The sequence below is a fragment of the Scylla paramamosain genome, unplaced genomic scaffold (genome assembly GCF_035594125.1).
Source record: "Scylla paramamosain isolate STU-SP2022 unplaced genomic scaffold, ASM3559412v1 Contig38, whole genome shotgun sequence".
In the NCBI taxonomy this organism is placed as follows: domain Eukaryota; kingdom Metazoa; phylum Arthropoda; class Malacostraca; order Decapoda; family Portunidae; genus Scylla; species Scylla paramamosain.
Window position 1 is genome coordinate 150354 of NW_026973703.1, and position 14647 is coordinate 165000.

Sequence of the window (14647 nt, forward strand, 5' to 3'; positions counted from 1 at the left end):
GTGGTTAGTGACGCAGAGGACCTGAGGGACACCATTTTGTAGGAGTGAGTATCCTGAATTTCTGAAGCAAGATATTGACCTTATGGACGTAGATATGTGTACGTAGATATGTGTAGCGCACCGAAGGTAAGGCGAAGCGCAGGCACACAGCAGGCAGACAGTGGGAGACAGCAGGAGGCTCGTGTGCCGAGGTGTTGCACTCTCAGATAGTGGAGCCATGAAGGCAGGCGGGTGGCTGGTTGCTTTGTACCTCATCATGGTCATGAGTAATACTTAGAATCGTCCTAGCAATTACTATCGTCTTCACATCTCGTGTTTCATGTGTTTATTTGGTGCTTGATCAAGATGTGAGAAACGGTACTCTCTGTGGTGCTTCGCATGCAGTGACCCAGTGTTTCATTATCAACTGTACTGTGTTAAGATATTTCATTTGTTACGTGCTGATCAAAATATTTCCTTTCCTCTCCCTTATTCATTTTTTACTCTGACATCACAAGTCACTCAGTATTTTTTCCTCGCATAACAAGGGCTGTTTCTGGCATTCTGGGGCCTCATGCGAAGGGCTGCTTGGTAACCCTGCGTTGCGGAGCTATGGTAGGTGGATCCCCAGCCCTCTAAGTGGGTTGCAACCACTCCTTTCACATATTAAATGTTTCAATCTGGTGGACTTTGAGAGGAAAAATACCTGAATCCGTAAACATGATAGGCTACTTTCTTCAACGTGATTATACGCATGACACAGTAGCAGTGTCCTTTATACTATCGGTATACACCCAGTTTAGCAATTACAAAGTACACAAATATAACAGAGATAAGAATGAAAATGTGCAAAGTTTGCGAGGTGAATCGATCCGAGGCGAGATGCCATAGTCTATCATTAGAGAGAACGACAGACAGCCTTAACCGGGAAAGAAAACGGAAAGTAAAGGGCACACACTATAAAAAATTACCCTCAAAATTAACAGGTGAAATACACCCTCCATGTCACATACTATATGTGAAGGTATTATTTCTAAAACTATTGAAATATGAGTGGAAATAAAAAAAAAATAATAATTCTCACAACTTTATCCTAATCACGTACAGTAATACTCAGACATGGCTAGACTCAGCAAGGCCTCCTCTTCCTTTCACTTACTTCCATTGCCCCAACAAGACACTTCACATGTAGAAAGTTTCCTTTCCCGCAAACATTTTACCATAATTGAATCTGTAATTGCTTACCCAAACCTTTCTACATGCCTTTTACTTCCATCTCATGGGAAATCTGAACTGAAAACCTTTTCCCCACGTATATTACTTTGCTCAAGTGTATTTACTCTAAATTAAGAACACTAACTGTTTAACATATCCAAACTGCGCCAAGCCTCGCCTCTCGCTTGCTGTCTCCTCCCTGCATCGGACAGACGTGTCAGCGCCGTGTTGCTCAGGCACAGGGGAAGAGCGCCGAGCTGTGCAGTGTCGACTCCTCTGCTGATTCAACTTGTCAGCATGCAGACAATAAGTCCCCAAGAGAAGACTAGATCTGCATCAGCCAGCAGTTCACTGATCACCGCGAATACAGTACGACACTGACAAAGAATGAAGTGTACGTGAGGCCTGCATATCAATGAAAGAAATCACCCGTGGGCTTGAGCATGCTGGAATAAAATACAAATAAAATCTACAGGGAAGTAACATAAGTTATGTGCAGTGGTTTACTACAAAGACTTACAAAAGAGTTTTGGCTGAGTGGCACTTTTCTATGAAGCACTAAAGAGGCAAACACTACGCACTAATATAATCCTTTACTTAACAAGACAGAAACCCACCGGTACATGCCTTACATCAGCTCAGAGTGGGTCTGTGCTACTTGTGCAACATGGAAAGAAAACAGCCAGACAAATTTTTTGGTGCATAAAGCATCAATACACCTCCTTAAGCCGTGTTAACTGAGTGAAGGGCTGCCACTTACCAAGTGTGCGCCATAATCCTGCTCACAATCTGTTTTAAATTGCTCGTTATGAGATTTACGAGAAATTATGATTAAAAATACTATTACATATAGAATACTCATCATAAACACAAAACTAAAAAAAAAATATGCCGTGTTAGAGAGAGAGAGAGAGAGAGAGAGAGAGAGAGAGAGAGAGAGAGAGAGAGAGAGAGAGAGAGAGAGAGAGAGAGAGATGTGTACTTATGTTTGAATAGTGAAAACATGCATTTGCTTATATAACACTCGTAAGTGTATGTCACCGTTTCTCGCTAAGTTCAGTAGTACAGCAGAATATCACATCTCGCCCATCACCTCCACCCTCGCTCCACTAGGCTCCGCCACCCGCCCCGCCCCGCCCCGCTACCACGCCACCACTTCACCCCGCCTGTGGCAACACGCTGATGAACCGCTGACTCACAGTCACGGAATACGATGAATAATTTACCCTTTCAAGATGTTGCACTGGACGGGGGAAGCCAAACACTCCACAGTGCTCACCAAACAATACAACAAAGTCATACACGTGGGCTACATACACGCATACACTGAACACTTCCACAATACACTTACCATTCTGATTCTGTTGACAAATGCCTCATGTTTGTTACAGCTGCCTTCACACTCACCACAGCTAACCCTTCCTGCTCACACAAACCAAAACTCTTCCCTTCTTGCTTCTTTTCTACAACAATCGCGATTTTTATCTTTATTTTATTTATTTATTTATTTATTTATTTGTTTATTTATCTCTTTCTCTCACAAGTACATTCAAGTAAGATCACGCTGGAGGTCTGGAACTCAAGACCTCTCACCCTAACTCTACATTTCCCCTTTATTTATTTATTTATTTATTTATATTTATTTATCTTATTTATTTATTTATTTACTCACTTTTTTTTTTTTTTGTCTCAAGAGAGGAACGTTAAGGCGTGCCATGCATTTGTTCCTCTAATCAAGAAATTCGGCTTGTACCAAACCCTTCCTTCTCTCACACACACAGTTTTCAAATGGCACAGAGCTGAACACTCGCATTCCAATAAGTGTTTTCCTCACTGATTATACGGAATTGCTTGTTAAAAATTATCACAATTATTAGAACGTCCTTGAAAACCACTGCGTTGTCAGTAGAGCTTCCTGAAAACAGTCGAGAGGGGACGAGGAAGCGTTTAATACGACCCGTAACGTGTTTCATTATTTTACATAATACAATTTTTTTTTCCTACCCCAAACAATTCAGAACCATCTCTGTAAAACAATGAAGACATTTGAAATGCGCAGTTCACCATTTTTAAATCCCAACGCCGGTGAGTCACGTCGGAAATTCCCGGGCCGTTGCCAGATGTACTCCCCGTTGTTGATGCACTTTCCACTCTTATTTTTCCAGCAACATTTTTAGCACATAATGATTATTTTCTTATGTGTTCCTGCCGGGTACGCCGACAGGTTTTGTCATATCACGTGACGTTTTCAAATATCAGGGGGGATGATGGAAGATTTGTTGATTATTCTGGTAGCTCTGATAGTGATGACCCTCTAGATCAGTAGTTCTCAAACTATGGGTCGCGACCCAAAGTTGGGTCGCGAGATCAATTTTGATGGGTCGCAGGGACACAGGAACATTATCATGCTTTCAGTGTTTCAGTGTATTTCAGTTACTTAATTGAATTATTCTTCTTTAACCACAAATTACTTTTGTTATGTATGTTCATCTTCCCCCCATCTCCCTCCTCCTGGGCCCCACGTAATGGTGTCTCTGACAGGAATGACTCCTGTATCAAACGCGTATGTTGGACTGGCAGTGGGCCCATGCAGGCTCGTGTGCGCGGTGTCCGTTTTCCATCGACCGCAGGCGAGGGAGGTTGTGCCGTTTGCAGTCATTTGTGTGAGTAGTGTGTGTGTGTGTGTGTGTGTGTGTAAAATTATATAATATCTTGCTTCATATGCTACTTACTATATTTACTAACTGATAATAATAATAATATTTCGTTCTTATTGGTTTATTCTACAACTTCATCACATATGAACCAATCATGGGTCGCGAAGGAATGAAATGTCCAAATAGGGTCGCTCATGAAAAAAGTTTGAGAACCATTGCTCTAGATGATAGCAATAAAGATAAAGGTTATGTGTATAGTGGAGAAGGCGATGCTGAAAGCGAGGAAGTAAGTGATGAAGAATTAGTGTTTGCTGGGAAAAGTAAAGCTCGAGTGATATGCCAGACTCTCCCACAGGAATAGTTATTGCCCACACAGAGCAAGCAAGTGCAAAACGTGAAAAACGTCATGTGACGTGAGAAACCTGTGGACATACCCAACAGGAGCACGTCATGTGACGTGAATAACACCTTACTACGAGTTAAGGCGCGGGGCAACGAAATAACATGGAAAATCTCGAAAAATCATGAAAAATGAAAAATATACCAACCATTAGCTCAGTCATATGGCAACACTGTGTTAATTTCATTTGAATATCTCAATTATAAGTGTTTACACGCCCATTCACCCGTAAAAGGTTAATTTACTCTCAGACCGCAGGCAGTGGTATTTTTTGGAAAAAATTCGAGAGAAATCCATGAAAAATCAAACATATGAAAATTACTTGCTCACTCATATGGTAACATATCAGTGGTTCCTCTGGGACAGAGCGTCTTCCCTTTCCAACCTCAGTGCTGCTCCCAGCTGTTATTGAGAGAGTATGTGTCATCGCGTCATCCGTCTTTCATCAGCATTTTGTTGCTTTTGCAAAATGCAAAAGAGGAAGAGATTCGTGGAGCAGCGAAGGTAAAGGCTAGAGAAGGCTCAAGAAGAAAAAAAAAAGAAGAGAGACAACACCACCCTCTATAGAAGAAGATGTGGTTGTAGCGGGGTCGAGTTCGCAGGCGTCACCGCATGCCAACCCCCGCCCAGTTGCCTGGATTCACTTCTTGGAGTAGAACACACCACATTGATGAGCAAATACTTGAAGAATCAAGATGCCAAGATGAATGTGAAACCAAGATTGAGGATGAGAAACAAGAAACTCCAGGAAGATCTCGCGTACGCTGCAGGCAGGTTCTGACGCGTCTTCAGGGGCGTTTTTCTCGAAACGTGTTTGCCACTCACTGTGCTTTAATTTCTATCTACTTTTCTATTTATCATCCGATTTTCTTAATTTTTATCTTGTTTTCTTTGGCTTGAATTGCTTTATAAACGTAAGTTAGTATTTTTTATTACTTTTTTTAAATTTATTAATTTTATTAACTTGCAACTGAAAAAAAAACTGACCGCATATTCACTGTGGGTTAAAAGGGTTACATATGCAAAAATTTTAAAAAGTGGATAGTAAATGATATAGACAATTTAATAGGCTATAAATTCCTAGTTTTAAAATTATATTATCTCTTAAACTGTTCGAGCCTATTTCATTAAGATGATGACATGTTATTTCTAAGGTTTTTAATTTTTTCTTTTTTTCTTTTCACAGATACGAGCTGAAACTGTGGCATAATCATATCAATATTAAGATTTACTTACAATAAAATTTTTATGTTGATACAACTATCCACTTCCCTGTGCCTTAAAGGCAGTTCAGTATTTCCTCACACTCATCCATATACAGGATAGACAGCCCAACTTTGCATTGCACCAGGTATGACTAATGAAGAACAACAGCAAAGTTACCAGATGTAGTGACAGGAGTGACAGAAAGCACAATGGGGCACACAAGTTTATCTGAGAAAGTGCAACATAAGCCTGTAGAGATAAAAACAAGTTATAGAAAACGGAACACATTAGCGGAAACAGAAACAGAAACTAAAGAAATTATTACCGGTTACACTACTGCTACAACAACAGCAACAACAACAACTACTACTACTACTACTACTACTACTACTACTACTACTACTACTACTACTACTACTACTACTGTTGCTGTTGCTGCTGCTTCTGCTGGCCGCCTGACTGAAGGCCTGCCAGCGTTATCTATAGCATGATAGCTGTTATCAGGCTGTGGGAGGACGCCCTTATCAGCTGTCCTGCAACCTTCAGTAGAAGTGAGTGAAGAGGTTACTCGGAAAATGTGGTCATAGCCTTGGCTTCACTGTAAATAAACAAAAGGATAACACGACACTTGCAGGAGGAAGAAGAGGAGGAAGTGGAAAACGAGGTGGTTGTGGTGTTGGTGGTGGTTGACCTCCGTGATGCTGAGCGGCGACTGGCCAGCGCCTTCCGCCACCACTCAGCGACTGTGCCTTGGCTGGTCTTGGCCAGGGTCTTTAAGGGAGGGCAATTCAGGAGATGACATAGCAGTCTTTAACAGGCTGAACGATTTACTACTCTCAGCCCTCCCCTCAGTCACGGCCTGTCAGGCCTCATGTAGGTAAATATATCCCTGTCACACTTATGCTCAAACAGAGACAACATTTTGGCGTTGGTAAATCATGTATTTCCTACACAGCATCTAAAAACACTAGGGAAATTTTGTTCAGGTTAGACTCACCAAGCGTCATTTCCTTGTTTTGTGCATCGCAGACCTAGATATCTGCTGACGAGGCGAGAGTGAGGCGAGAGTCGTCACTGAGGTAAGAGCGAGCGACACGTCCAGAGTGCTGCAGGAAGCGTTCATCATCGTGGCTGTCGTTCAAAAAGTCTTCTAGGGACTCATTGCTCATATTTACTGTTTTAACCCTGGAAACAAGACAAAATAAAACACGTAAGGTGAAAGAAGAATGAAACAAGAATGAAGAAATGAAGAAGGAAATAAAAAGTAGGAAGAATAAATGAGGGAAGAAGATGATAAACACGACAACAGGTAGCAAGAAGAGACGAGACGTGGCCACCGAGGAGAACAACAAAATCCGGTGAGTCATCACAACACTAACAAAGCCGGAGATTAGCACCAGATTACAAGAAGAGGTACTCAGGTGACCATCACTGAATTAGTATACGAGGGAAGCAGAGGTCACCGGAAGCAGATGATGTGGACAACACGGACAGCCGGCACACCATAGGAACCGCCGCCTCCTTGTTCCTGATTAGAAGATGCGATTACCAAAGCTACTCGAGAATGAACCTTAGTGAAAGTTAAGGGAAAATAAACTGTATGATCGAAGTATGGGAAGAAAAATATAGTTACTTGAAAATGGATCTTGCGGAAAGTATAGGAAAATGAACTGTATGATCAAAGTATGAGGAAATAAATATACTTACTCGAAAATTAACCTTATTGAAAGTTACAGGAAAATGAACTAAATGATCGAAATATTGGAAAATAAAATTAATATTATAACAACGGAAGCCTTGTTGGGGCAAAAGGTTGCTATAACATCACTTGTATATTACAAGGTGTAGGAGACGGGAATAGACAGAAGCAGACAGAGAGACAAGCTAGACAGAGCTGTCAGACCAGAGAGGGTCAGGATGGGCATAAGGTGCCAGACAGTTGCAATGCAGTCACAGTAAAATGTTGGTGTTATATATTGACAGAGAGGGATTGGGTAGGTGTGCGATGTGTTCCTCATTGATTAGCTGCCAGGTTTGTGTAGGATGTGATTTATCAATGAGTATTAAATATGTGAAATGATTTGAATCGGAAGTGTAATGTGAAGTGTTCCAGATATTTAATGGTATTTATCTGAAGAGAGATGAAACTATTTTCGTAGATTTTCGTTGTTGTCGGAAGTCGTATATGATCGTCTGAGTGTAAATATATGTAAATGACACAAATTAGGTAAAAATTATAGAAACTTAAAGCGTTCCCTTGAACCCACAAAAGCCAGTCTTATAGATTATGGACGCACCAATACCGCGCAACATGGAAACACGACATTACAGCGTGGCGGCGCCAGTGACAGTGATGTGTGTTGCATCACTCACAACAGACAGGACAGTATCTCATCAATAAGAGGACCACACCTCGGTGAGGAACATTTGTCCCATCACGGATCTGAGAGGTAATTGTTATTCAAATGTTAAGGAAAGAATACTTCTATAAAGCGGAATAAAAGTAATGTTTGTGTTGTTCACGTTGATGGTCGGTCAGTTCAGCAGTGACATGAAAGTCAGCTGCCAGACAAGGCGGGAGTTGCTTCGGGTATCAGTGTGGCAGCTTTTCCCCGACATGAGAGGCGATAAAAGTTATCAGATACTGCGATTCTTCCAGTGGCCACCTCCCCAACTCCCCGCCGCCACAGGTGTGATACGAGTAGTAATCTTATCACTCTTGTCTTAACTCACCTGTGGACTGTTGGCGGTGGCGTGAACACGTAGTACCTCTGGCGACATCACCTGGCGGCGCTGGTGACGCGGAGAAACATAGGTGTTGAAGTTGCTCCTCATCCGCCCATGCTGCCCCTCTCACCGCATCATAATTTCTCAATATTAATTCCTTTAGTTCTTCATTAATGCTTCCCTCCCCGTGAGTGAGCCACATGAAGCGCACGTCGGCATCACCACCCTTTGCTTGACACGCTCGCACAACAACAAGGTGCCTGCAAGCGTGTGTGCCTTACAGCGACCTGTTGTCCCCACACGGCTTCCATTGCAATAAGGGTTATTTGCCATTACTTTGGTTCATTTTACTATAACTTTAAGTGAGCTTATTTCTTGACTAACTAGTGAATTGCATCTCCATCCAATCAGGAGCAAGGAGGCGGAGTGTGACGCGCCTTGTGGCACCAACACAGAGGCAGGCAACCTGAAGCAAGGGCAGCAACACAGAGGCAGGCAGCCTGAAGGAAGGCCAGCAACACAGAGGCAGGCAACCTGAAGGAAGGCCAGCAACACAGAGGCAGGCAGCCTGAAGGAAGGCCAGCAACACAGAGGCAGGCAGCCTGAAGGAAGGCCAGCAACACAGAGGCAGGCAGCCTGAAGCAAGGCCAGCAACACAGAGGCAGGCAGCCTGAAGGAAGGCCAGCAACACAGAGGCAGGCAGCCTGAAGGAAGGCCAGCAACACAGAGGCAGGCAGCCTGAAGGAAGGCCAGCAACACAGAGGCAGGCAGCCTGAAGGAAGGCCAGCAACACAGAGGCAGGCAGCCTGAAGCAAGGCCAGCAACACAGAGGCAGGCAGCCTGAAGGAAGGCCAGCAACACAGAGGCAGGCAGCCTGAAGGAAGGCCAGCAACACAGAGGCAGGCAGCCTGAAGCAAGGCCAGCAACACAGAGGCAGGCAGCCTGAAGGAAGGCCAGCAACACAGAGGCAGGCAGCCTGAAGGAAGGCCAGCAACACAGAGGCAGGCAGCCTGAAGCAAGGCCAGCAACACAGAGGCAGGCAGCTTGAGCCATGGTGAGTGTTGTCCTCAGCAGTACTGGAATTATATATATATATATATATATATATATATATATATATATATATATATATATATATATATATATATATATATATATATATATATATATATATATATATATATATATATATATATATATATATATATATATATATATATATATATATATATATATATATATATATATATATATATATTAAATGAGTGGTTGTGAATGAGGGGGAAAACATGAAGGTGAGGGGTTAATGGTGGAGGAAAGATTGACAGCAGCAGCAGCAGCAGCAGCAGCAGCAGCAGCATGAGGTGTTTGGTGTGGGGAGCGTGCCGGGCTGTGTGCAGTGTGTCCCTCACGCCGCCTCTTTGTTGCAGGATGACAACGTGGAGGACTGTCCAGTGTGCCTCAACACCTTTGACGACACCCTCAGGCGGCCACGCACTCTGCCCTGTGGCCATACAGTGTGCTCGCCGTGCATTGACGGACTGAAGCAGCAGGGTGCCGTCACGTGCCCCACCTGCCGGGCGAGTCACGCCGTGCCCGAGGCGGGCCAGTTCCCCATCGCCTATGCTGTTGAGGGACTTGTGAGGAGGCTGAGGGGTGCAGGACTGGCCTCTCTGCCAGCCGAGCCAGGGAAGCAGACAGCCCCACCAGTGACACGGCCTGCACCAAAGGCGACAACGGGACTCAGCAGGAAGGCACAGTTCCTGCTGCAGGAGCAAGAGGCGAAGGTCCTGGCTGCCATCCGCTCCTGCCAGGAGGAGCAGAGCCAGCTGGCCGAGTACCTGACAACCCTCGGTGGCTGGAGCAGTCGCCAGCAGCGGCTGCAAGACGAGCTGCAGACGCTGGTGGACCAGAGCAAGAGTGCCCGGGAAGCGGTGCACCGCGAGGAGTCCCGGGTGGAGGGCAGGCAGGAGGAGGTGCGGCAGAAGGAGCAGCAGCTGCACGCCGCGCTGCAGTCGCTGCGCACGGCCGCAACACGGCAGGAAGCTTACGAGGTCATTGAGGACACAGAACTTCTGGTGGAGAAGGACAGTCAGACAGAGGGGTGTCTGGGAGTGTTTCCCGACGTCCACGCCGTCACCACCGTCACCAAGGTGGGTGTGGCCTCACACTTGTTGTGCTTGCAGGTCACTCCTCTGGCCACGGTCAGTGAGTGAGTGAGTTTACTGAGCACACCTCAAGCTGTGCATACAACACTCACATACAACACAGTGTTTGTAGTCCCAAACATGTGCTTTACTCCACAACAATGTTAAAGCATTAAACTCCAAGTAGCGCGTCAACACTTCATCAGTCACTTGTTGAGTTACACAGTGGTACACAGTATTAAACTAATTACAAACACTTACCTCAAACCACCATTATCAACACTCCTGCCTAACTTATTTACCACAGGCCAGGCCTTCACCACACGTCCCTCCGTTTGCACGGTGCCACACACACACACACACACACACACACACACACACACACACACACACAGCCTCACTGCCGTGCTGTGTTTCAGGTGGCAAAGGCATCGCGCGCAGCCCTGCAGGCCGCCACCGCTGCCGCCGCTGCCACACAGGCAGCCCTGGAGGCAGCGGGCACTGCTGCTGCAGCCTCGGGGGACTCCAGCCTCCCAGCAGCCTGGACCGAGGCCTCCATCGCGGATAGGCTGCAGGCCCTGCTGGCGCCGACCCTGACGGTGAGTGTGTCAAGTCACGAGTGTCACTGTTGCCTGTCAGCGCTGCTCTTGGTGCGCGGCTCACGGCTCTTTCTCTCTCTTTGTTGCTCTCTCTCTCTCTCTCTCTCTCTCTCTCTCTCTCTCTCTCTCTCTCTCTCTCTCTCTCTCTCTCTCTCTCTCTCTCTCCTGCCAGTGTGGGGTGGTGTGCTAAGGTGGGTTTGCAGGGGCTGTTTTTCCAGCCGGCTGGTCAGTCGAAAGCCTTCACATTTTTTTTTTTTTTTTTTTTTTTATGTAAGAAGGACACTGGCCAAGGGCAACAAAAATCTAAAAAAAAAAAAAAAAAAAAATGCCCACTAAAATGCCAGTCCCATAAAAGGGTCAAAGCAGTGGTCAAAAATTGATGAATAAGTAAGTGTCTTGAAACCTCCCTCTTGAAGGAATTCAAGTCATAGGAAGGTGGAAATACAGAAGCAGGCAGGGAGTTCCAGAGTTTACCAGAGAAAGGGATGAATGACTGAGAATACTGGTTAACTCTTGCGTTAGAGAGGTGGACAGAATAGGGGTGAGAGAAAGAAGAAAGTCTTGTGCAGCGAGGCCGCGGAAGGAGGGGAGGCATGCAGTTAGCAAGATCAGAAGAGCAGTTAACATGAAAATAGCTAGATATGCAACATTGCGGCGGTGAGAGAGAGGCTGAAGACAGTCAGTTAGAGGAGAGGAGTTGATGAGACGAAAAGCTTTTGATTCCACCCTGTCTAGAAGAGCAGTATGAGTGGAACCCCCCCAGACATGTGAAGCATACTCCATACATGGACGGATAAGGCCCTTGTACAGAGTTAGCAGCTGGGAGGGTGAGAAAAACTGGCGGAGACGTCTCAGAACACCTAACTTCATAGAAGCTGTTTTAGCTAGAGATGAGATGTGAAGTTTCCAGTTCAGATTATAAGTAAAGGACAGACCGAGGATGTTCAGTGTAGAAGAGAGGGACAGTTGAGTGTCATTGAAGAAGAGGGGATAGTTGTCTGGAAGGTTGTCTCGAGTTGATAGATGGAGGAATTGAGTTTTTGAGACATTGAACAATACCAAGTTTGCTCTACCCCAATCAGAAATTTTAAAAAGATCAGAAGTCAAGCGTTCTGTGGCTTCCCTGCGTGATATGTTTACCTCCTGAAGGGTTGGACGTCTATGAAAAGACGTGGAAAAGTGCAGGGTGGTATCATCAGCGTAGGAGTGGATAGGACAAGAAGTTTGGTTTAGAAGATCATTAATGAATAATAAGAAGAGAGTGGATGACAGGACAGAACCCTGAGGAACACCACTGTTAATAGATTTAGGAGAAGAACAGTGACCGTCTACCACGGCAGCAATAGAACGGTCAGAAAAGAAACTTGAGATGAAGATACAGAGAGAAGGATAAAAACCGTAGGAGGGTAGTTTGGAAATCAAAACTTTGTGCCAGACTCTATCAAAAGCTTTTGATATGTCCAAGGCAACAGCAAAAGTTTCACCAAAATCTCTAAAAGAGGATGACCAAGACTCAGTAAGGAAAGCCAGATCACCAGTAGAGCGGCCTTGACGGAACCCATACTGGCGATCATATAGAAGGTTGTGAAGTGATAGATGTTTAAGAATCTTCCTTTTGAGGATAGATTAAAAAACTTTAGATAGGCAGGAAATTAATGCAATAGTACGGTAGTTTGAGGGATTAGAACGGTCACCGTTTTTAGGAACAGATTGAATGTAGGCAAACTTCCAGCAAGAAGGAAAGGTAAATGTTGACAGACAGACAGCTGAAAGAGTTTGACTAGGCAAGGTGCAAGCGCGGAGGCACAGTTTCGGAGAACAATAGGAGGGACCCCATCAGGACCATAAGCCTTCCGAGGGTTTAGGCCAGCGAGGGCATGGAAAACATCATTGCGAAGAATTTTAATACGTGGCATGAAGTAGTCAGAGGGTGGAGGAGAGGGAGGAACAAACCCAGAATCGTCCAAGGTAGAGTTTTTAGCAAAGGTTTGAGCGAAGAGTTCAGCTTTAGAAATAGATGTGATAGTAGTTGTGCCATCTGGTTGAAATAGAGGAGGGAAAGAAGAAGAAGCAAAGTTATTGGAGATATTTTTGGCTAGATGCCAGAAATCACGAGGGAAGTTAGATCTTGAAAGGTTTTGACATTTTCTGTTAATGAAGGAGTTCTTGGCTAGTTGGAGAACAGACTTGGCATGGTTCCGGGCAGAAATATAAAGTGCATGAGATTCTGGTGATGGAAGGCTTAAGTACCTTTTGTGGGCCACCTCTCTATCATGTATAGCACGAGAACAAGCTGTGTTAAATCAAGGTTTAGGAGGTTTAGGACGAGAAAAAGAGTGAGGAATGTACGCCTCCATGCCAGACACTATCACCTCTGTTATGCGCTCAGCACACAAAGACGGGTCTCTGACACGGAAGCAGTAGTCATTCCAAGGAAAATCAGCAAAATACCTCCTCAGGTCCCCCCAACTAGCCTGGTGTATATAGCTTGGCAGGTTGTGGTGCTGTGGTGCTGTGGTGCTGTGGTACACACGTGCTGGGGTGCTGGCTGCCTCAGTGCCTGGTGTATATAGCCTGGCAGGCTGTGGTGCTGTGGTGCTGTGGTACACACGTGCTGGGGTGCTGGCTGCCTCAGTGCCTGGTGTATATAGCCTGGCAGGCTGTGTTGCTGTGGTGCTGTGGTACACACGTGCTGGGGCGGTGGCTGCCTCAGTGCTTGGTGTATATAGCCTGGCAGGCTGTGGTGCTGTGGTGCCGTGGTGCTGTGGTACACACGTGCTGGGGTGCTGGCTGCCTCAGTGCCTGGTGTATATAGCCTGGCAGGCTGTGGTGCTGTGGTGCTGTGGTGCTGTGGTACACACGTGCTGGGGCGGTGGCTGCCTCAGTGCCTGGTGTATATAGCCTGGCAGGCTGTGGTGCTGTGGTGCTGTGGTACACACGTGCTGGGCCGCTGGCTGCCTCAGTGCCTGGTGTATATAGCCTGGCAGGCTGTGGTGCTGTGGTGCTGTGGTGCTGTAGTACACACGTGCTGGGCCGCTGGCTGCCTCAGTGCCTGGTGTGTATAGCCTGGCAGTCTGTGGTGCTGTGGTGCTGTGGTAGACTCGTGCTGGGGCGCTGGCTGCCTCAGTGCCTGGTGTATATAGCCTGGTAGGCTGTGGTGCTGTGGTGCTGTGGTAGACTCGTGCTGGGGCGCTGGCTGTCTCACTGACCACATAAACAAACATAAAGTTCCTCATCTGTTTTCCACAATTTTTATAAATGAATGTAAATATTTTATTTATTTATTGTACATAATGGCAGACAGTCAATGGTTATTACTAAAACACTTGCCAACAACTTTCCTCCTATTTTCAATTTTATATTGAGAGTTGCTCTTATTTGACCCGGGAAAAATGGTGGCAAGGCGGCCCACACACCGGCTTCCCGGCTGCTCCGGCAATTCAGCAAATCGCGGCTGCATTTCGCTCCCGGCTGCACGATCCCGGCTAAAAGCAGCCGTGAATTGCCTCATGTAAAACCCCCTTTACACTGAGCAGGCTGCTCAAGGCCTAAAGGTTTGCTGCTGCTGCTGTTGCTGCTGCCTTTTGAAATGTACATCTTGTATCCCTTCTCCAAACTGCCAGCCTGACTTACTGCCTCCTCCTTCCTGCAGGCCGAGGACCTGCACAGCCTAACACAGCGTGCCAGGGGCCTGGTGGAGGCTGGCCTTGTCTTCGC

General features: G+C 45.7%; 1 protein-coding gene across 5 annotated transcripts in view; it reads left to right on the forward strand.

Annotated features, from left to right (window-relative positions):
• The first annotated feature begins 3537 nt into the window (after nucleotides 1-3537).
• LOC135097961 (uncharacterized) overlaps nucleotides 3538-14647 on the forward strand; it is a 13655-nt gene continuing 2545 nt past the window's right edge. Inside the window, exons 1-7 of one of the 5 annotated variants that reach the window (XM_064000097.1) lie at nucleotides 4513-5021; nucleotides 5438-6334; nucleotides 6487-6815; nucleotides 8596-9238; nucleotides 9615-10337; nucleotides 10751-10930; nucleotides 14583-14647. The exon at nucleotides 14583-14647 is cut by the window's right edge and continues 115 nt beyond it. In XM_064000097.1, coding sequence (XP_063856167.1) covers nucleotides 9236-9238; nucleotides 9615-10337; nucleotides 10751-10930; nucleotides 14583-14647 — 971 coding nt within the window. In that variant the 5' untranslated portion in view covers nucleotides 4513-5021; nucleotides 5438-6334; nucleotides 6487-6815; nucleotides 8596-9235. Of the gene's footprint in view, nucleotides 3858-4512; nucleotides 5022-5437; nucleotides 6335-6486; nucleotides 6816-7515; nucleotides 8441-8595; nucleotides 9239-9614; nucleotides 10338-10750; nucleotides 10931-14582 lie in introns of those variants that run through there. The other 4 variants (XM_064000099.1, XM_064000098.1, XM_064000096.1 and 1 more) reach the window with 4 other exon arrangements.